The sequence below is a fragment of the Anopheles gambiae genome, chromosome 2, assembly GCF_943734735.2.
Source record: "Anopheles gambiae chromosome 2, idAnoGambNW_F1_1, whole genome shotgun sequence".
NCBI lineage: Eukaryota > Metazoa > Arthropoda > Insecta > Diptera > Culicidae > Anopheles > Anopheles gambiae.
Window position 1 is genome coordinate 79,974,880 of NC_064601.1, and position 24,751 is coordinate 79,999,630.

Below are 24,751 nucleotides of genomic sequence, written 5' to 3' on the forward strand. Positions count from 1 at the left end.
CATAGGACACTACCTTGCGGTACGCCTGCACTACATGAAAAAGGAGTCGAAAACATATCATTAAATTTAACACTATGGGAACGATCACATAGAAAAGAATGGAACCAAGATACAAAAAGATTATTGACGTCAAGTTGTGAAATTTTATTTAGAAGTAAGGAATGAGGAATACGATCAAATGCAGATTTGAAGTCAGTATAAATAGTATCAACTTGTTTAACTGACTCTAACTGGTATGATACGAAAGAGGTGAAGGACATAAGGTTAGTTGTTGTAGAACGGTTAGGAAAAAAGCCATGTTGCTGAGGGATAATAGTAGAAGAGGTGAGTTTAAACATATAGGTATGGATAATATGCTCAAAAACCTTGGTTATTGCGCATTGTATTGAGATGCCACGGTAATTGGAAATGACAGACGGGTTACCTTTTTTGTGTATGGGAACTAGCCATGCTCGCTTCCACAATAAAGGGAAATATTAATCAATCTTAATTGTTGTTTTACGAAGGACATATGCACACCATTGTGCGTATGCGAAGAATACATTTTTCAAAACAAAATAAAAACGACATCGTCTCTTTGTGTACAGAAGTACACACAATATCAATTTTCAGTATTGTCGGTTATGTAAGTTAAATGTCCCGAAACGTGACGATATCCAGAGCCTTGCCTGTATCTGCGAAAATAATGCTTGCGGGTATAGTGCACTATAAGTGGAAGTTGTAGTCTCGCTAAAACCAATTAATATGAATGTAATCTCTTAATCCAATCATCACATACAGTCAGCAGCACGTATCATGCACTTCCTTTATCGATGTACACCAATCGTTGGATTGCGGCCAGGACGTGGTCAAAAGGTAGCATTATATACTGACGAACAGATGACGAAGAGGTGAAAGACAATACTGCATGTGTTCACTTGCACTCTAGCCGTTGGATTACAATCATGAGCCATGATGTAATGTACCGTCCCTCCCACAGCAGCGACGATAACAACGACAATGCTACAAATTCATTAAGGCATTTATGTATTGAGAGAAGCGCACCTTGAAATTACTGACAAGCACAAAGACCCAGCAGCTCGACTTATCTCTGTACTGAACCTAACCGGAGACATAAAAGTCCACATTTCCAGACATCTCGAAAGGAACTACATCTCCATTGTCCAAAAACGCGGGGTTTGTGGTAAACGTCCATGCATGTGGTAAACGTTTGACGCATGACGGTCGAACTCATTTGCCATTTCAACCGCACTAAATTATAATCCAAATAGAAACAGATCTCGTCCACGATGCTTTTTCTCCTGCGCATCGCAGGCCGGGTAGCATCAAGTAGACCGGGTGCTGATGCTAGCAATCCGTACGTCTCTTTTCATTCAGGACGTAGTGAGAGCATGGATTCCAAACGGCAAAAGGGAGAGGAAGGTGGAAACACCAATCTTTAGTACTGCAAAATCTATATCCAATACTCCGAGTTCGACACGGACGAGAACAGGTTGTGAAATGTGCCACAATGATTCGAACAATTGAACTTACATACATGCTCGCTGCTGCTGCTGCTGCTAGCCCACAGTAAGGGACTCTTAATTTTCTATTTTAATTTAATTTCTGAACATCGGGCAGTACGTTGGGCAGTAGTATTGCCAGGCTGCTGGTATGCCTGCACGAACCAACCATACACAGGACTGGTCTGCACTGCTCAAACTCCGTTCGGGGCCAGCAGCCTTTATGGTGGTGCCGGGTTGGTACTGTTTGCTCTGAAATGAGGTCGTAATCCGGTGCTGCAGTCAGCCCACAACTAGTGACAGTAGTAGAGCGTACCGCAAAGTTCCACCCACAATAGCACGTTCAACACTGCGACTACACGCGTCACGCAAGTGACTCCGCTGGAGCAATTTCCTTCCCCGATTTGCCCGTGGGACGACGGAAGTTAAAAAAGCACACTCGCTTTCCCAACCAATCGCAGCCACTGTTGTTTTGCCGTCTGGTGACCGGAGGGCTTTTCTCTAGTGCCGAACAACATCGTTTATTTCCGCATTATCAACCGTTTCAATAGGTACCGTGTGCCGCCGTTCCAGTACAGGCCACTGGTACTGCCTTGCAGCGAAAGGTACGGAGGTGTGCCAAACTACCGACCCACCGCAATTAAGAACACTGGAACCTGGCGGAAAGTCTGCTATTCACCGTGGAACCAGCACAATCGATATAGATTGCATATTATTTACCTTCGTTTTATCGCAGGCACATTTAAATTTTAATTGAATTGTACGTCGTAGTTAATTCTTATAGTACGGCACTTTTTTACTTGCTGCATTTTTTGCACCCTCTTGTTATTCTTGCACGCTGTGGTATGGCGTACAGGGTGAGTATGGTACACGGCACCATCTTTGAACAAGCCCGGTAGAAAAACAACAGACACAATAAATTAAACCCGTGCGCGAGCGGCACACATTGTCCAAATATTGAAACAATGGCTGATGCCGGACGAGCCATTACGGTGCCTTTTTCCTCTAATGGTCCCTGGCTGGCTTTAAACCCAGCTTGAAGCGAAACTGTGCACGGTGTAACATTAAGCGAAGCGGTCTCCCCATCAACGCCAACGGTCGACATAAGCGGCTTTCACGGGATGATGCACGACACACGCACACACACACACAAACGGTAAAACTAGCAACGTTCTACAGCTCAATAATTATTCGCCATAAATTTATATCTTCATTACACATCTCCGAAGCGAAAATGGCGAGGGAAATGTCGAACCTCGAACGAAGGAAGCATAACATACTATAGCAACCGGAAGAATTTGTGCGTTAATAGACTTCCCGGTTTCGTGGCTGAATGTATCAACACCTAAACCCTTCGGTATGAATGGGTACGTTTCACCAATCGTCGTTACAGCCGTGTTTGGCAAGAACTTAAACAATGGAACGTGAATAGTTTGTATTGTTAAATTAACCTTAGCCAATGGACAAACTATGTTCGCTGTTCATGCAAAGAACGATGGTTTCCAAACGTGGTGATAGTTTTGGAAGTAGAACCCAACCCGACCCAAGCCAAAGTGGGAATAAGGATTGACGCACGACGGGTTGGTCCACGCCCAACACTTTGACCGTCTGAAGTGAAGTGCTACAATAACTACAAAAATAGTCTCCAGCAGGTTTGTGCAACACAACTGTCCCTAATGGTCGATGGATATCATAAATTCTAGCTCCTTATAGTGCTCTTTCAAATCTACTCGTAGTCCTACCCTTCATCCTAGCTCTGTCGGGGCTTTTGCCGGCGGTTCGCGCTCAGTTTAAATGCAACAGATATGCCACCACCATCACGGTCTGTTTGTTTATGCTTCCCAGCTCAAAAGCGCTGTGAATGTTGCACCAGCGCGTGTGAATGAGCATAGGCAGGGGCGAGGGTTTATTGCACAAAACACCGAAGCGAACTACCGTCGGGAAGTTGAGGTGTATCATTCGACCGAGCAGCAAATTGAACGCAACACAGTGTCCCGGGACACACCTGTAGTAGATGCCGCTCCCGCCGCCGCCACAAACCATTGTGATTGGATAAACATCAGGGACGCCTCTCGTCTCGACCTGCAAGAAAGCTCCATGCATTCTAGCGGCAAACCATTGCTACTTCGTGCGATTAGAACATTGGGCTGTTAGGTATCAAACGTATACACGATACGTCCATCAAAGAATTGCCATCAAACGGACACACCCGCCCGGCGCGGTTTGCAATAAATAAATAAAGTTTGCAAACGTCAACTTTAATAACTTAATTGGCTTTTTTTATCTTCGTTTAATACTGTAAAAAATTGAAGAAATACACACGCGTTGAAGTCTGATTGATCTTAAATAGGAGATAAAATAAGTACGCCGTAGTGTCTATAGGGTCTATATAGAATATGGCAATTTCTTTTCTCCAAATGTGGTTCAAATTATGTTGACCAATAGTTCACACATTTTTATTTATCATTAACAACACGCTGTACGTCCCGAGCGTATTAAGTCTTGTCTCCGAGTGCATCTTCTCATTATTTTCACTAGTATTTTTTGAGAAAATCTTATTTACAATGGCATGGCAATGGTAGCTCTGCTTAGCTACAAAAACAAATATTTATTACGCTCCAGATTAATCCAACAGGATGTGTGAACCGTTAAGAGTTGCTTGTTTTAGATTTACCAGTTCGTCTAATACAAGGAACATCTATTATTTTGTTATTTTAAAGGCGCTGGTCGTATTAAGTATATTAATACGTGTTAAGTGTTTAAAAAATGCTGCAGATTGCTGTATTGCATTGTACAATTTACGCAGAACTGAACGCAAAACATTATTATTTAAAAAAATCCAGTGATTTCACTGGATATTAAAGATAAAAAACAGCTACAGTTAGATTTCACAAATGTTGAATGTTGTCTACGATAGAGTTTCGATGTTAAAAATTACAAACAAAATATTTTTAGCTTTAAATTGCAAAAACACATGAACTTTCGCAAACGCCTAAAATGCTGAGCAAAATGTTCTACGAAGCGTTTAAAAATTCTCCACAATCTCAACCACATGTAGCACAAACTTGAGCACCGTACAAGAGAGCAAAAAAAACCAACCGAGATAGAGTTTAGGCACTAAACTTATCGTAAACTCGTTCGTACTTCCTTCCATGCAGGGGTGAAAAAGATGCGATCGTCTGTTTGTTTTTCCTGTCCCCACCGGTTAAGGGAAATTAAGTGGCTCGTAGTAAAAGCCCAACAGCATGCACGGCAGGTGAAACAAGGCAAGGCGTCTCCAGAGGAATGCTGCCTAATGTGTATGTAGATGCCATGTATATATGTCTGTGTGTGTGCGTGTGTCAGTGGGCTTTTGAAAAGGGCGGGCAGGGCCGCCTCACTTCCGATCGGAAAAACATTCATCGCTATTATGAGTGAGCATTAGTGAATCATAATTTATTGTAATGCCATTCCGCGCCCGCGCGCTCACGCATTCACACACACATACACAGCGTACCTTTTTCTGTGGGGAAGGGAAGCGCGAAGCGAGAAAGGCACGGAATTGCAAGGCGGGTAAATTTTGCCATGGAAAATGAAGGAATGCCCGCGTTCGGTGATGTTACCATTTCCCCCAAGGAAGGCCACCCACCGTCGGCGTTTCCATCCCTTCCTTCTCTTGTCTCGCGCATTTCGAAAGTATGCCCCTCCATGGTATGCTTGATGGGAACAATTTACAACACGGTAGCAACGAAAAAGGAAAAAAAGGCCTCTAACGATGGTGGAAGTGGGTATCTTGGCGCTCTTCTGCTCTACCCACTTCTTGCCCATTGTGCTCTTTACCGCCACCATCTACAAACGCAAAGGGGAACATGGAAAGGCGTTTTGGCGTTTTTACGATTGTTATTTTTATGAGAGCTTCGGCAAATACCGTCCCCTTCGGCGGGGGAACCGACGGCGATGGGCGGCTTTTGTGGTTCGATGGGGACGCCGGTAACGCAGCACCAAGGCCAGGGCCTGGCGTCGTGTTTCGGCGTCCTTTGCATCCCACCACATCCAAGACATCCATCCATCGCCTTACGGTAAGCGAAAACAAAAACATAAGCATTGTAGGTGTGGTAGGCAATAGATAATTTATTATCGTTAAACAAGCAAAAGGGAGCAGCAGGCAGCGCATTTGGAAGCAGGCCGCCGCTGCACGACGGCGTAGGCAAAAACATGCACACTCACACGCACACACACGCATACACCTATATACACAAAAATACACACATTGTCTAATAGATTTCTCGAATTAAACTGTTGCAAAATTCGATACCTTGGCCCAGTGCCCCGCACCGTTCCTTCTCCCGCTTTCTGTCTGCCGCCTTAAAAACACAAAATCCAGCGACGGGGGGAGCGGTGGTTTGTGATGGTGAAGGCGTTACCACTTAAGCGCACAGCAGTTCCGTCCTGTGTTCCCCACATCCGAAGCGTACAGCCGAGTCACCTTTACCCATCAGTTGTTATAGGCGACGATGGCGACGCCTTGGCGCTGGCACATCGAACAGGGAATTAATGGGGATTACCACCGCAGCGGGCAGGGCCTGGAAGCCATGAGGAATGTGTTTACCAGGGGAGGAGGGGGGGGGGCTGTTGCAAGACAGCAGTCATTAGGCGCGCGCGCACGGGGGGTTTCAGTATTTTGGCAGTGGCACACATAAGCCTGGGGTGGAAAATTGAAACTTTTTCTCGCGACTCCCTTTGCTCCAACGCTCGTCACTTGCTGCTGTTGTTTGTGTGGCCTATGACACCTTAACAAACATATCATGTTCAGTGCGAATCTTTAAAGGTTTTAAAATGTATGGCTGTGATCGAGAAGAGAGGGAGAAAAAAAGAACCACACGCACTCAAACACCCTCTCGCACAAAAAAAAAAAAAATCGTCGTCTTGTAATCAAAAATCGTTCCATTAAGAGTGATTAGCGATTATGGCAACAGCAGTAAAGCTCGGAAATGAGTACGAAAAGAAAAAAGGAAATAAACACACACACGCACACATACTGAAAGACTATCGAGTTTCATCAAGCACTACCGAGCTGGGAACAGCAGCACCATTTAGGGACCGGAACAACAAAAAATAACACCACCTAAATGGGTTTTTCGATTGTTTTTCCATGCCATATAATTATGTGCGTCGATAACAACCCGTTTTCCGTCGGCGGTCATTCGGAAAAACAGACCCCGCCTCACCCTTCAACGGCTTCTTCCCTCGGGATGAGAAGGCAACGAAAGCCGCTGGAAGGAAGGAAGATTGGGAAACCAGCTCCTTGAGCAACACCGTGTCGTGAGTTTCGTCTTGCTTGGAGCAAACTTTGGTCGACGCACTTGTCACAAGCATACTTCCTTCCCTTCATCCGAGCACAAACACTTCACTCACTTCGGGTGCGCCGCTGAAGAGTAGAAGCACTGGTCCTCGAACAACAAACACCAAGCCCCGCAAGTCCCGGCTCAGTTTCATTTGATGATCGAATGCTGTTTGTTGTTTTGCTTCGCGATTTGGCAGCTTAAAGAAACAGAGGAAGATTGATTGATCCCATCGAAAAGGAATGATACAGGAGGCGGAGGGGTAAGGGGTTACCAGTTTTCTCAATAATACGAAAATCAGTTTCGTGGTGGAACGCAGCATGGAACGACCGCTCCAGCAGTACACGTCGATTCGAGAGCATTTTTAAAGATGTTTTTATCCGGTTTTAATCAACCGTCATGATTTAATCGTCGACGATTTGGCACTCGTTTGACTATCTTACCGTCGCATTCCAATTTCCAATCAGCCAAGTTCCCCGTCCCATCGTCAGCAAAGTAACCCGACGCAATTCGCAATATTACAACGGAAGAAAGATCGCGATTTTCGTTGCGGATGAATAATTTGAGACAAACACAGTTTGGGGGTTGGATTTTGGTCGTAGCAGTGGAACGCTTTTTACAGCATTTCTCCGTTTGAGGAAATAGGTAAGAGTCCTCAAAACCGTGCCTTCTTCTATGCATTGTCGAAACAAAAAGCAGGAAAGCAACGATTACTTCGGGCTCTTGGTTCGAGGATACAAAATGCGATGACAAATCTCGGGCTACGGCAATAAACCTTCGTGGCGAACCCACCGCAGGATAGCACGTAAGCAGTGCCGGATCTGTTTTAGATAAACAATCGAGGAAGGAAGGTAATAAGCTACCAATATTCGACGGTACATTGGGATGCTGGAACGCAACCGCGCTGTAGCACACTCTAAGTGGCACGGATAGGTTCAATATTTGTTCAAATAATAAAAATTCTGACGACGAAACGAAAGCGTGGCCGAGGGCGCGAAGCGCGTTCGTCGTTCGGCCAAAGAGGGCAAATATTGAAACAGTGAAATCGTTCGATTTTGCAAAGTGGTTTTGCAGTGTAAGTGATTCGCAGATTACCGATGATCGGCTGTGTGGGAGGAAAGTGCGTGTGTCCTTTCTGCCGTGCAGTGTGGCCGGAATCTGTATATTCGATTTGTATCGTTTTCAAGATCAAGCACCGGGAGATGATTGCAAAGCAAATACAGGTAACAAGGGTGGATCGAAGATTTGGGGACGAATTTGGAATGATTTTTTGAAGTGTGGTACTGTTAGTTATTCGTATAGGAGCATCTAATTCTTGTTCTATTTCTATTTGACAAAGCGGTCATGCCGGTCTACTTAGGTCTTTGAGATTTATTAGTAAGAACCACGTAGCCGGATAGTCAGTCGATGCTACCGGGAAGACAGTCCATTTCAGGCTTGAACACACGACGGGCCCTATAGAAAGCTGAAAATTACAATTTGTCCTATTTTAGTTTGTCTCGATTCTTGTGAAATGTTTACAGAAAGGACAATTTTGATAGCGGAATAAATAAGTGTACAGTTTTAATGTTCAAATGCATCAATTGCCAATCAATATATATAATTTATAAACTCTCCATCTCTTATTCTTTCTGATTTAAGCCTTTTCACTAATGAGAACTATGTTCTTACATGACCCGGCCAACAACAATGCTGCAGGATAGTTTACAAACCTTACTTGCAAAGCTAACGGTGATATACTTTTAAACATACCAGAATGGTTTGAGCCACTAGGGAGTTTCACTGTAAAATAAGTTGGAGTTCCACTGTCAATATAATACATCCAGTGCTGCAAAATGTCACGAGCATCACGAGATATTTACCAACGAAAACAATGAACATATCCGTGGTAGCTTGATAAAGCAACGAAACTTCATACTCAATGAAAGTGCATCATGACATGTCGTACGCGACGTACGAGTGCTTGAGTCAAACCGGATATTCTGACTGACAAGCTGAGCTTAATGCCGGCGCAAGCATAAACATTTTCTGACTGTGTTTTCTGGCTGCCAAATGCCACTGGTTCAGTCATCAACACTCATGTCAGGAAACGAAGCTCAAATCAGCTCACGCACACAACTGAGATGATCAGAGTTAAGACTCAAACAGTTGGTGGACCAATCAAATACTTGATAACGATTTGTTTAGCATCCAACTCTTGATCACTCACTTGATCATAACATTTTGTGTCAGTGATAATCACGACATTATTGGAATATACTTGGCGTTTGATCTCAAGCGTCACAATGAGCATGCTTTCTTGCTCCGTCTAGTTTGAGTCTTGAGGCTCCGTCTAGTCTGTCGGGTCAAACAGAGCGAGAAACAAAGCTCTTTTTGTTTTTTGGAACCACGATTTTTATAGTTTTTTTATCATGAAAAAAATATTTCAAGCGCTAAATGCAAAACTCCATACAGTCGGCTCTCGAGATACGCAGTTCATTAGTTCTGATATCATCCGCGTCAATCGATATTTAAGTAAGTCGAATATCGCGATGTTCAGTCCAAATATACAGGGTTTAACAGTCCAATAAACAACTGTCCAATTGTTTCTTTCTTATTTAGATACTGTTCTTTTTCACTTTAGGCTTATCCTTGTATTCTAATGGATGTAATAGTGTGTTTATTACAAAAATAAGACTGCTTTATGACGCATAATATTGTCTTAAAAAACCATCTCTAATTCTTTACAGCTAACAATTAATACTTCAATAATGTAAGATAGTTGTGGAATTAAACGTATGGAACGCTTCAGAAAGATATGAAAATAAACACTGGAAGAAAAGTAATAGCAAATAAGCTTTAATCCTTTTACTACGAAAAACAAAACAGACTCTTCAGCAAAAAAATACTCAAGCAATGAACATATGACTGGATGACACTTGATGAATGATGATCAACTGCTGCACAACACACGTGCTTATTTCTATCTTCTTTCCATAACTTACATCCCACAAACAGTATTGACGTCTGGACTACACTACCGAGCACCAGCACTCTTGCACAAGGCAAGTTAAACCGCACAGGAAACTCATGTCATTGAATAAAAAAAATGAGTTGCTCGAACAGCGCTCGTAAAGAAAGTCTTTCCCAGGCTAATCTTTACCTCCAGGTTAAGTGAGAGCAGCTGGTTATTGCAAAACAAGTCTGCTTCCGTCTCGAATTTGTGGACAAGCAAATATTGTAAAGCAAGCGAATAGTAAAGCAAGTAAATTGGAAAACATAATAAAAAAATACAACTCACGGATTTTGTGGTCTGGCTGTGTTTCCTCATTACACATCAATGCGGTTATTTGCTGTATTGATTTATTTTCCTTTTAATTTTCAATGCGAAAAAGAAACACTGAAAACAACTCAAGAAACATTGAAAACAATTATCTCCAGATGTCAGAATGCATCACCAATTGTAAAAGGAGTCTTTTCACATAAAATCAAATCCCTCTAGTAGACATCAAGACATATCATTAGGATATTGAGCATATTTGTAATAACTTTTATGTTACACACACAACACACAGTTACAGAAAGTAAGCCAACAAATTAAGTAAAAAAAAAAAGATAAAAAGAGGCAAAATTTAACGAAAGCTGTCATAAATTGATGGCTTAATAACAAAATATGGTGGCTTACAGGCACCATTTAGTTATTAGGACTGTATCGTAAAATAAAGTAGAGAAAGAAAACTTATGAGAAAGCGAAGCAGACATCCAATCTTCCAATAAATATAAGCAGAACTTCGGACCTACAAATTGTGTCTATAACTTCTTCAATTCTTTGCCAGCTTCATTCAAATTCGTTAGGGAATATCGTAATTAAACCTGCTTTGCCGGCTCCATTCACTTCAATAATCATCGCCAAAGCAACAAAGCCTAACGCTTTAATCCCTGCTTCAAAATGGCGCGATTCCACTTGGGGCAACTCCCATCGGAAGCGCTGAGAAATATGACAATCAGATTAAACTGTCAAATTGGTTCACCAAACTTTGAAATCAATCAGCTCGTGCCCTTGTGCGACGGAAGAGTGGATGCTAGCCATTGTTCACTTCCATTTCCCCGTTCATTTGATTTTTCAAAACCTTCACTATCATTCACCATGGCAGCCGGGATAGGAAACCAATGTCCATCCTCGGGTTGATTATAAGAAATCTTCGCAAATTAGCAGCAGCTATCGCACGGAACATTGGCAAGATATGGAGTGGCATATTTTCCGTGGCCTAGTAGAGAGTCCACCCGAGTGGCACTGGTTGAAATCGTCTTAATTGACAAATGCTCAACGCGACGTCGACGATATTGCACAGGTAAGTAAGCCTTGCGATTACAATACGCCCGGGCCCGGGAAAGAAGGAAGACTAATGAACCGATTTGATTCGTAGTCGGTGTCCAGGGATTAAAATTTGAGACATTTCACTTGGTGCGACAAGAAATAATGAAAGAAAACTCGATAAGACAAAAACTCGCAGTTCTCAAAAGCTCTCAAGCAACAGAACACTAAAACAAATTGATTTCAAAATTGAATCAGTTGCCTGTTTAGGAAGAAAAATACGTATTCAATCAAATTGCTTTAATCAAACAAAATGCGTTGCGGTTTCGTGTGATGGTGGCTTTCACAACACCACAGACACAACGATTGATAGGAAGTTACACAAAGCTGTAGGTGATTCAAGTGAGCGAGCAACTACGGAGTGCAAGAAAGGGAGAGAGATCTTCAGTGGAAGATCAGGAACATATTTCACTGTTTTGAGAGATAAAAATAACATGAAAACATTATGACAGATATGAATAAAATATGCCCAGGTAAACCGGGCCACGGGGGCACCAGTGAAACGGTCCCGCAAGACAACGACCGTAAAACCGGGGAGGGATCGGCAAGGTACATCGCAACGAATCCCTACGGATATCGCCCACACACCTTGCTTTAGTGTGCGTGTTTCCTTGGGCTTTTCTTAGTAGATCTGCGGAATGTTACAGCAAACGAACCTAAGGGCAAACTTTGCTCCACACTTTTCCGCCGTAAGCAGCGAGTGCGATGACAATGATGATGATGATGATGCTAAAGCAAGCCAATGAAATACGCAGCATTTGCAGGTGATTCTTCTTACCCCCAAACTACGAAACGGGGCAACCGCCGCACAGGGAATCATATCAGATCGCATTAAATCGTACTGAGCTGACGCACTCCCCTCCCCTATCCGACCAGGAATCATCATTTCACCTTCACTTACCTCAACCAGTGACGTTTAGTGACATTTGTATGACAGCAAACTGCATCGTATTGATCGGCGAACCAAACCACCAGGATGATGTAGAAGGCGGTCGTGGTGTCGTTGAAGAACTCCGACATAATGGCTTCCATGCCTGAAAGTGAAAGGGAGAACCGAAACGGAAAGTGGGTATGAGAATATTGTCTAGGGGGGAGGGGGATAGCAAGATTAATCATGTGTCAGAAGTGTTCAACGTGTCCGTTCGCGTTCAAGGAGGCCGGCAACAAATGGAAAACAGAAAAATCATACACATTCATACACCCGTGACGTCGTGAGCCGTGGGAAGGAAATGGATGGTAGAAAAACACAGCCGGGCGGACCAGTAATAGGTTAAAAGGTTTTAACCTTTATCATCGAGGGGATTTCCGGAACATTTCGACAAAGTACGGGCGGCATTGCGTAAAGTGTTGCGCATTTCGGCAAGCCGGCCTTGCCGCGTGTGTGTGTTTGTGTTGAGGTGAATTTACTACTTCCACAACCTGAAGTCGGTTGTATTTGTTATTACTACATAGAGGAGTGTGAACACGAACCGTAAAGATGCCTACAGTTTTTTCTCTCTTATTCAAATCATTTCAAGCCCAATTTGACTATACAACAAAACCTCTACATCTAAACATCCATGAAACGTACGCACTAAGTTAACACGTGCACAAATTATTTGCCATCAAATGTCTGCCCAAGCACCGTACACAAATGTAAAATTACAACGAGTGGCCGGGTAAACTCCAGCAAACCCGACGGCATGCTCCGGACGACGGCGGCAATGAGGCCGAAATGTGTGTTTACGTTTTCAAATCATTACACTTTAACGCACACTCAAGAAGTTATGAAGCGTTCGGTGCGCACCGTGGCACAAATTCGTTCGTTCCGAACCGAGAGCTCACCACCCCAGATGAAGACATAATAAAATATGTAACGATTATGACTATGACAAATCGAGATTTTACCCATCATCTCGTGTCTTGATACGTGTCCTGCCGACATCTGCACCGGCAGCGCTGCTGGGGAGTCCAGCAGGAGTTTTGATTATGGACGAAATAAAATTTCAAACTCTCAAGTCATTCACACGGCACAGATTGTTTGGAGAAGGAATGGAGAGTGCTTATTGGCTAGTAGGAGGAACTGCTGTCTGTCCTTCCGATTGAACAGGACACGATCGGTTTGAGTATGAGTTGCATTTTGTATTCACAACGCTACCACTACACACACACAAACGCTGCTGCTGCGCATAGTACACTCGAGATGGTTCAGGGTTTGAGTTTACAGCCCGAGTCAAGCCGGAAAGTACTTGGGATGACGTCGTCGACGACTGGTCGCACGCCAACCGCGCACCAGTGGAAAGAAAACTGATGACTACAATGTACCATCCACCACACCGCACACCACACAGGACACGGGACACTCTCTTTAAGGACGACGTCGTCATCGAGGGCTCTCCTCTCCGGTTTCTGATAGGATCGTATCAAATTTAATTCACACCGAAACCCTACCAACACCTTGCTGCCAGCCAGCCCGCGCTGAATAGGAGCTGGCCAAAACACATGTGTCCGCATCGCACCGTGCCGCACCCAGAGTGCCCGGTTGGCCCGGTTGGCCAAACATCAAAATTCTCCACCAACACTAGCGGGGCTAGGCTTGGCTCTGGAAGGACGTGCGCTTCTTCTGCTGCTGCTGCGCTTTTCGACGGGGGTTCATCCGATAGATTGCGTTCGGGCATATGACTATGAGTGCGCGGGACCGGCCCTGGCTGGCTGGCTGGTTGGTTATGTACATACGCTAAAATAATTTATATGTAAAACGAGACATCGGACGTTATAATATGTGAAATAGGATAGAAGATGAATGCGTCGCTATATCAATACCACCGTTCTTCAACCCTACCGCCCTGCAGGTTCCATCTGCAGCCCCGATTGTCCACCCACCACTAGCAGGGGGATTTTGGTATGTGCTATAGCAGCACACATCGTACGCCCCATACACCAACCAGATTGGACGCAACCATCTGCTGCTCTGGGTCGCTTGACAGTGAACTTCACGTGGGACGCCTTACTACCGTGCACCTTGGGTTTGCCGAGGAAACTCTATCACCTCAAGACGACCGCAGCCGTTATCGAGTGCAAGACACAAGACCACGTTTGCTCTTTCCTTGCCAACCAGACGGACATTTGCACACACAAGCTTATTTGTTAGTGTGATCTTGCTAGTGACACTGGGACGTAGTGTGATTCAATTAGCCGTGGAGTTTAAAATGTGATAAAATGTTGCTGCACGCCACGCCAAACATCGGGCGCAGGAGGAGCGAGTGGCCAAGCTTACAGTTAACACCTACATGATGATAATGTTACGAAAAAATGATTTAAAAAGCATGCAACCATAAAAATTAAAATCAACGCCCGTCAAATGCACCGACACCGAAATTAGAGACGGGCAAATGGGCGATGATTGAATTGAATATATGCAATATTAATTTAAAAATGGAATAGCAAATAAGTGGCCGGAAACGGGAGATCCCCTTCCCCATTCGGTGCAATCGGACCGAATCGATTGCTCACTTCATTTGATTCGCAATTGTATTTGCCTCGCGGGGTCCAACGCTGGGCCCCATCATCGGTTCAGAGGCTCAAGCGAATCAAGGGGTCGTGCGTACGGAAAAAATAAAAAAGAAAGCAGTATAAAAAAAACAGTGAACGAGCGTAAAAAGTGACGCGAAAACAATATATTTGATTAATTTGTTTGATTAAATTCAATATTCTTCTTCATCATAATCAAATTAACACGCATCCAACCCGCTCCGGTCCGGCGCGTAGCCGAGTGCACATCATCATCATCATCATCAACGTCGTCGTGCTCGTTTGGCAGGAAGATGACAAAACAGAGCGTGAATGTGTGTGTGTGTTTCTACGTGGGCCAGGAGTGGAAAGGGCCTATGTGTGTGTGTGTGTTGAAAACATCGGTGTCGATATCGTGCCCGGTCCTTTCTCGCATCGGTGATGTATGTGCGGTGATAAATAACTGTCCACCCGCAACCACATGCGCCGGTCCGGCAGGTGCGGAGAGTGTAGCCCCTCCGACACGAATATGTCCGGCATCGACAAACACACACACATATACGCGTTGGACGTTTGGGTGATGGAAATGGACAGCCTCTGTTGGACAAGACCACCTTCCTCCCTTTCGCATCGAATGGTGGATGAAATTCGACTGACGGTGTTTCGACCGTCGAGGATGGGCGAGCGAACGATTGTCGATGTATGCGCTCGCCAACCCGATCCATCGACATTGTTGACGTGGACCAAAAGGGCGGAAAACAACACGTCCATTTGCCGGGTTTTACTTTTCCTCTACCGGGGGTGGGGAAGGCCCTGGGTTTGGTAGGGAACCAGAGTGTCTCATTGCAACCATACGCAGCGCAAATAAGCGCCGGACGGAACCAGCCGTACACAGCACGCAGGCAGCAAGAGAGGCAGCTTCACCACAAACAACTGCCGAAAATGCAGCGTTCAAATTTCGTTCCCGCATAATGGGTGTTGTCTTGCAGCGTACGAGAGCTTGGGAGGGAGGGGAAAATCGGGTGGAAAAAAGGATGCATGTCCGGCCACGTCATGGTCACTTGGCGGACAGATTGACTAATTCGGAAAATTTATGACACCGTCATCGGCCCTGATGGCGAAGGAAGCCGGGAGTAACTCGGGGCTGGGCGGTACGGTGTACGTGTCCGTTCTCACTTACACCCGGGGAGGACCGAACCTTACGGAGCAATTTTACTGCCCGATGTAATTGATCGGAAATGGGTTTGTTTGCTTTCCAGCGCTCATCATCATCATCATCATTGGTCGTCGTCGACGTGGACGACATCCTCCTCATGGCCTGGGAAGATGTCCGTCGAATATTTAGCTCCATTTGGATCGAAACCATCGAGTGGGTTATGCGATACACATCACAGCTTTCGTGCGCCGTCCATCATTGACTAACGGACAAACGTGAAATGTTGAACGATAGCCGATTGTAACCGTAGATTGAAACCGTGCCGAACCGTTCCATTCGGGAGAGAGAGAAATAGAGCTATGCGAGGGAGTTACGTTTGATGGTGCAAATTGAATATTTTCCTCCGCCGGGAAATTGGGCCCCTGGCTTGGCCTGCTGCCAACCGGGTTGCTTCGATCATCGCACTGTCTTCCCGCGGCCCACTACCAAGGCGAGATGAGAAATCAAACTCGCAATGTAATTTATTATATCAAATTGTTCTCCACAATGCCACAAGTGTCACATATTGCTTTTCGTGCGTTTTATATCTTCGAGGGTAAGACCACCAAGAGCCGGGATCCGGGAACACAATCATTCGGTGCGAATTTTGAGGCGTCGGTACAGATATGTTGTCTTACTCGGCACCAGTTGATTCCGACACCAGTCTCTGGCGGATAGCCACAAACTGCTTCATGGGCCATGTCTCTGGGGATTGGTACTCATCTCCGGCAAGCCTTCAATCGTGTCATCCATCATGGTGCTCGTAGCCGTGTGGCTCATATTTTTCTACACCAACATACACCACACAGCGGTGTGGAACATTGTTTGCTTACGGCTCTCTTCACTGCGATTAATAAATCTTGATCCGATTTCATTTCGCTAAACCAAACCAAACAGAACTTGTGCCCGGTTTACTTTCACCTCCACCTCGTCATCCCATTAGTGCGTCATGGTCGTCGCACACATATGCGCAGCGTGCCGGAGAGGATGACGGCCCACACACACTGGGAAGGTTTCATGTTTTTCCAGGGAAAAAGGATGGAACTAATTCAACGCAGTGCGAAAAAGAAGACAAGGCAGCAACAACAAGAAAGAGAAAAGCGTACACTACACTTAACCGGAAAACCTCATTTATGGAGATATTTTCCCAGATTGATTATAAATAAGTGTTTTCCCCTCGGGCGCTTCTATGGAAGCCACTTTCGAGGCGAAGGAATTATAGACACTCTTTGAGTGTGTTTTCTTCCCTTACCCCCCGTTCTCCCGTAATGGAGCGTTGGGTAAGAGATTTGTAGCAACCGGCACGGGATCGAAGGATGAGTGTATCGCAAACGAAGATGCGTATCCCAAGAAACACATGCCTGCCTGCCGGCCTGACGCTGCCCGCAAACCCAAGAACCCACGTACCACGGGCTGAACCGAAAACGGGCTCTTCAGGTTAGGATTTGCTGACCATCGATACACTTAGGCGGTGATCTGGCGGCAAAGGAAAACACACTTCGCCCCAGTCATCCTACTGCTTCCGCTTCACGAAGCATCACAATCCAGTGCCAGTGGAGGCAGCGGTCCGGAGCAGCGGTCTTGTAACCGAATTATTGACACTCACTTTTCCTTTCGGCTGCGTGGGGCATGCTATTGATCTGTCTTTAGCTTACCCCGAAACGCACGTCTTTAATTGAATCGTGATTATTTCTCATTTTGTCTGATTAAGAAAATAGATTAAGCGAGCTGCTGGTTTTATTGTTGTTACTTTCGCTAATGGCTGTGGGCTCGAAACCTAGCGCTATGCAGGCACGAACTTCGCCACATTGGATGAAGACATTCTTCTCATGGAGCAGTTTTTTTTTTAGAAGGGGATTATCAGCAAATAAAAATTAAATCTATGTTTTACACCTACTAAGCTTTAATTATAGTTATAGACTGATTTATTTAATTAGGACAATGAAAAGTTGTACTGCTCCGATCTAAAAAGTTAGATAAAGCATGAATGTAATTTTTGTTTTTGATTTCATTTCTTACAAACCATACTTAAATGAAATATTTTATGTATCATACTATTGAATTCCCTCAACGATTGATCGTGATTTTTAGTGTAATTAGGAGGTACAATTCTACCTAGATTAAAACATGGTTTAAAATGCTGTTTGACGTTTGTCAGATGAAATCATCTTAACACTCCATACAGAATCACACGACAAAATATTACAAATATGTAAACAAACACCGAAATGTCGCAGGCGCAAGCAGGTTTAGCTCATGAAGGATTGCATTTATTTGCTGAAGCATAAGTATTTTGACAAGAAAGGTTAAAATCTATTTGAATCTATATTTTCAGACCTATTAAAAGCACAGTAACCCATTAAAAAAAAATAAATAAATTGATTTTAAAATGCATCTTTGTTGGTACACAAATGGTGAAATTAAATACGGCGGACCGTAACTCAAATGGATACAATCCGGATGATTATTATTGTTCCACTGACAGGCTGAAATTTGAGCTTTCTGGCTCAAATTATAGAGGGGCCATTCCATTATGCTCCGATATTTGCACGATAATTTGCAATTTGAATGGAAAATTACAATATTTCAGGAAGTTTTTAAATTAAATATGACCAAAAACTCAATTTCAAACGCAATTCTGTTCGCATCTAGCCCGGAGAAAACCAATCAACCTAAAGAAATGAATATTTTTATCAAACAGGAAAGCAATTTAAGCAATACGGCCGAAGCCGTTCTTTCTGATTGGTGAGGATTAACATATTGCACGCGGTGAACAACAATGTTTACTTTCGAAAGAGACTTGGAAACCCCTGTAAATTATTGTTTTCCCGCTTCAATGATTAAAACAAAGCAAAACAATGAAAACGCAACAAGAAATCAACCAAAATTGTATTAAAATCATCATGTTGTTTATATCCAATTACATTTCCCTGGGAGCCATGGCTATCGTATATAATAGCCTTCAAAAGAGTAAACAAAAAGTGCTTGCCCCCTGAGAAATGTGCAGTGCGATAAATAAACAACTCCGAACTATAGTATGTGTGGAAAAAACACTCTTACACACGTTACATCGATTTCAGCTCATTAATTCATGATTGGCACTGCAACTTCCTCCAACTCCTAAACTGCAACTGCGTTTTTGCATTGCAAGACGCGTACACAAACACATCAACGTGACGCTATTCGATTGTGCACACTCTGCGCGAATTGCTCGATTGATATAAATTAATTTATTTTATAATTAAACGAAGTTAAATAAACAACAGATTAACCCCACACGGTGCGGAATTAAAATGAGTCAACATTATCGTATAAATCGATGTCCCGCTGGAGCAGAAATTGACACCCGGAGTGGATCGACGGCCCGGGCATCAGGGCACGGGCACGGTATGTGGCGTGACACACCCGACGCGCACTACCCATGAGTTCCAATGTCCACCTAGCACCTCTCTTTGCGTGTTTGTATGTGTGTGTGTGCGCGTCGAAATGTTGTCCATCTCGGCACAACACGCAGGAGGCGAGTTTGTTTGTGAGCTACGAGAGATGGGATAGCTATGGTGGAGCAAAACACAGAAGAAGGAAAAAAATAAATAAAACAAACATGTTGCTGCAAGGAATGGATGAGGGGAGAAAAGCTGGACAGAAAAAAAGGAAAAAAAAAACGGAAAAACAGAGATACACGTCCCACCCGTTTCTAAGCAATGCGCATCATGGGATGTATGGATGGGACACCACGAGCCCAACCACGAAGCGAACCCGCCGGGGTATGCGTAACTGATCTGACCGAATAGCAAGAGTAAGAGTAAGAGAGGAAATGCACACGGTCGGATGGGAAGGATCCTGGGGAAGAAACGGAGCAGTGGGACGGCAAAGTCGAAGGAAAATAAATATAGGGACACCGAGCGACCGAAGGATGAAAAATAGAGCGCGCGCTACGGAGGACAAAGCACACAATCCCCTTAGATGCGAAACGGACACGTTCCATTCCAGGGGACATTTTAAGCCTTAACGAAAACAAACCATCGCCGTGTGCTAGCGTCGGTCGATCCATGCCAATCGGAAGGATACTCTTCGGCCGAGGCCGAGCAGATACATGTCGATGTCGGTGGCAGGAGGAAAGGCAGATGAGAGCTGGAAACAGCAGCCCGGAATACGGTAGGCGGGAAGCGGGTCGGTCGCTTCAGGTGACCGTTTAGGAGGCAGGCGTCCTTTTCGCAGGCCTTTTAAATGGAGCCCGGCAGCGCTGGCTGGCCGGCGACGGAAGGGGTTGAAGAAACTGCGCAGCAACGGCACCAAACGGTCCTTAGGGATATTTAGGCCGATGCCACGCCGATGCTACAACACACGGCACGGGATAAAAACTACCGATACCTTCGAATTAAAAACTCCTTCATAAAGCGTAGTGGGAGAGAGAGAGGGCGAGAGGGAAAAAGGGCTTCGATTGGGTCGATTTTTCCCATGTTTTCCGGGTAGGGTTCGATTGTACACTAATGCTCACATACACACACACACATACGCGCGCGGCGCACAGTGGACGGTCCAGTTGCTTGATGGGTGAGAGAATCCTAAAACAGGGCTGCCCGTGTTCCTGAGTACATCGACCTAACGCCCCCAATACGTTTGAAAGATGCAAACACACACGAAGAGGGCTGGATTTTGGGACGCCAAGGCTGCCCATCGCTGGGAACCGGAAACGAATTATTTGCTTTTCTCCCAGGTACAACAAGATCGGCAGGCACACGACGCTTTCCTTTTCGGTGCGGGAACACTCCCCGGAGCTTGGATGTTTGCTTTGTACCCAACCTAACGTCCAACATCCGGCACATCCTATCAGGGTCCGATACGAACACCGAGAAGCACACAGGGGGAACGGAATAAACTGGCTGAGGCACCCATCCCCACCTCTCTCTCCCTCTCTCACCACGGGAGGTTTGCTGGCAGTGCGCCACCACGGATGTACGGATGTCTCCGTCGCTTCGACAAAAGCATAAATTATTTCCCGCTGCGAGGACGACAACCGAAATTAGGCTGATGAATAAAAATGGTCGCCCAAGACGGTCCACTGTCACCCGACTGGACGGTGCTGCCCGTCTTCTCAAGCTGTTCGCACGGCGCACCCGCGGCGGAACCGGCGAAAGCCGTACGTATTAGTTGAACTTTCTACCACCGCAAAGGAAAAAAGGGGATATAAATGGTTCACTGGCTTACTTTCTCTTTGTTTAGGTCGCTCTCGCCCTGCCCACGCACACCCGTTCAGCCCGACTCTCACATCCCCCCCCCCCCCCCACTCCCAACCATTACAACCCATCGAGGGCACCCGCAAGGAGACACAGTCCCAATTTTATGGATGCAGGATGTGTCGAGAGAAGTAATTAGAAAGATGGTTGGAAACTAATTGATTGAAATTGTTCAACATTCCGGCAGGATCGATTCATCGATCGGGTGTTATTTAGACAGCGCTGGTCGCCACACCCAGCAACCCTTCGCGTGGACAGGATTGGTTGTTGGGTAACATGGGAGCGCGTTACAGTTTCAATTCGCTCGTCAACATCTTGTTTAAATTCATAACCCTGGAACCCTGCTGCATCCGACTGTGTAATAGAAATCTTCCGACAGGGAAGCCAAACGCCACAAAGCCGAATCGTATTTATTGCCACTCTCTACACAAAGCATCATCAATCGTAGAGCCCATGCTCGAAAAATTGTTTTCGATGGAAAAATCGTTCCGCTGGGTGATGAATGTCGCGAAGATGTTGGCACGGCGTTGGAGCACCAACCAGCGCATGAGAGGGTATCAATTTTTCCTCCATTCAATTGCTTTGTTGGTGCTACTACACACGTACACACGTACACCAGGTCCGTCTCCGAGTTCTACGATAATCCTCCGATATTGTGGAACATAAAAACCCCGCAGAAGAAAGCAGAACACCGATCAAAAACATGCGAAAGCTACAACCACTACCGTTCGCACGGGTTCCCCTCTGCGTCGCCCAATATTCCCACCTGCCTTACACACGCGCTCTCGAAAGCAACACAGCGCGGGGCAATGGGACATGCCGCAAAACGGAAAGCTAATCAAAAGTATGCAACGTTGCCAGGGATTCCTGTGTTGCCATGAGGGATGCCATGAAACGGAACGAGATCGAAAAGGTTCGACGACGATTGGAAATTATTCAATATTTAATTCCACCGATTGATTTGACGACCGAAATTGAACTCCATTTATAGAAAGCGGCGCACACACCCATACACAACCTTTCCTGTATTATGAGCAGCCCGTACCATTGAGTGATAGAATCACAAAAAGTCAAAGGAAAAATTTGTGACAAACATATCATCGGTTCATATACTTTCCAACATTGTGCAGATCAGACCTCCACAGCCGCGTGCGCTCTTTTATGGGCGCTTGTTATGCTTCTTCTCCAATCTGTCGATCTTGCCTCCCTATCCCAATCCTCGTTTGTTAACGGTATGTGCACCTTGGAAAAGCAGGTGGTACGATTCTTACGCTATTTTTCCTTTTCATTGCTCTTCTTCTCCCCTCGGGTCTGTGCCTTCCATACGACGGCGTTTTTCTTCCCACGGCACGGGGTACGGGGTGCTCTTGTGTACATGAAATTATCGAAATGCTCTAATTGAATTTCCATGAAAAACCAGAAAAGAATCTAATCGATGTTGGAAATTACAGTATTTGAATAATGTGTCCCAATAGGCCGACCGACCAACAAATAGTCATTCCGTCAGCGCTGGCTTCTTTTGACATCTTAACTCTCCCACCCAACTGTCCGCCCGTACATGTAACTTTAGCAGATAGCAAAGAATTACTGCATGACTACTCTGGCGGTGGAGTTTGGGGAAAAGTGAGCAGCAAACATTTTTCTTCAATAACCGGTATTAATTCCTTCAAATAGATCAATTGACATTTTCAAAAAACAGACCTAAGCCAACAGCCAAGCTCACTTTTTATTCACACGCTCACACACATACACGATTGTGATACATCATGAAGCATTCAGCAAGGCAACGTGCATCGTATGGCTTTAATAATAATTTCATTTCGTGACAAACTCCCCCGCATCCTTCACAAAGCTTGGGCCGCAAAGAAAAATTCTGCGCTACCTTTCAAAACGGTAAAGATCAATCGTCAACATCAAATAAGCTCGCGAACGGTCTTGTAATACGCAATTGCCAGATAGCAAACATCCCGGGAATAGATTCTTTCAAAGTGTGATGAAGAAATGATGCAGAGAAGATAAAGTTCACTGATAGCAACTATCTAACTTTGAAATTAGATACTTATCACACGGCATCAGTACTACTTCGTCTCAATTTGCTACAGATATATTGCATCGGCAACAGGGTTCACTGGTTACAGGGTTTGTCTGACAGTTTGTAATATTTTCCGTTGTTTTTTTTGTCCTGTTAAATGTTGTGTTTTTATCTATTATTTGTTCTTTAATTATTTCTGATAAATGGCATAGTTTATTGATAGTTAAACAAACACAATTAAAAAAACAGAAACTTTTATAAATATATTGTAGACACTTTTCGCTGAAATTCTTCCATAGTGATTCTGTATGGTACAGTACAGATTTTTTTTACAAGTTGTAATATTTATATAAAGATATAATTCCACAAAAGTTGCATAAACCTAGGAATGTCGATATTGGACCATAGATTGTTGTTCTTGTAACAATTAAAGTGGCTTTGTATAGTCTTGTAATCTTTCGTCTCTAACTGTTTCATACATGTATAAACTAGAAGCAATAAGAAAATGTCAGGCGAACTGGGGATGCTAAAGATTATACATCAAAATAGACAATTATAGATAAAAAAGTAAATTGAACACGTGAGATATACATTACACATCTCATTCATTAAAACAATCATTCGGCTAGGAAAAATGTCCCTTTGCGTAGGACTGCCTATCCTGCTATGTGTAATAATTAAGTCACTGAAAACCAAAGCCCACTAGTGGTACAGGTAGACCTTGACCGACAACGGTTGTTGTGCCAAAGAAGTAGAAGGAGAAAAAAAATTGTTCAGTAGCTGTAAAGTTGTCAACATAATTGAAAAAAATATAATACAACAATGAACTGGTATGGTGGGTACAATCGTCAACTCGTATGACTTAGCAACATGCCCGTCAAGGTTTCAAGCCTCGAATGGAACCTGCCTCCATACGCAGGTCTGGCTATCTAGATATGTGTAATCAGTTAGTCACTGATGGCCAAGCCCAGTAATGATACAGGCAGGCCTTGACCGACAACGGTTGTTGTGCCAAAAAAAAAGAAGTTAATACAATAATATAATATAATATAATATAATATAATATAATATAATATAATATAATAGAAATATAACGCAGAACGTGAAAAAGTCTGAGTGCCAGATTGTTTTATATATGATTTTAATTCCGGATACTATACAGCGGCACTGATTTTAATTCTCGATCTATTATTTTAAACAATGCACAAAAAATTCATATTTATTTCAGTTACACTTTTAATTAAAGAATGCAAACAGATAATTAAATCGTTCACTAATGTTGGAGTGTGTTGCGTCTAGATGTGATATCAAACAAATCGTGGAGTAGAAAATATAAAACCTAAAAAAAGATTCAGTATAGATACACAGTAATTGTTTAGTATCCGTACAGTGGTACCCCTCATAACGCGATTTTCGCATAACGAGCAAATCTAAATGCTAAACAAATAACTTTCTTAACGAGTAAAATCTCGCATAACGAGCCATATCATTTGAGTTCCTGGGGCATTTTTTGGGGCCGAACAAATATCAGAACAAATGCAGTTGTATTAAGGTTATCATCTGAAAGAATGTAATAAAATGCTCTCCTATCGTTCTACTTTTGTGTAATTCGATTGCCGCA

At 44.1% G+C, this 24,751-nt stretch overlaps 1 protein-coding gene across 7 annotated transcripts in view; it reads right to left on the reverse strand.

Moving 5' to 3' along the window:
• Positions 1 to 24,751, reverse strand: part of LOC1274865 (uncharacterized) — a 62,530-nt gene that overhangs the window by 16,853 nt on the left and 20,926 nt on the right. For all 7 annotated transcript variants that reach the window (XM_061642554.1, XM_061642556.1, XM_061642555.1 and 4 more), the window contains exon 9: positions 12,079 to 12,211. In XM_061642554.1, the coding sequence (XP_061498538.1) occupies positions 12,079 to 12,211 (133 nt within the window). The remainder of the gene's footprint in view (positions 1 to 12,078; positions 12,212 to 24,751) is intronic.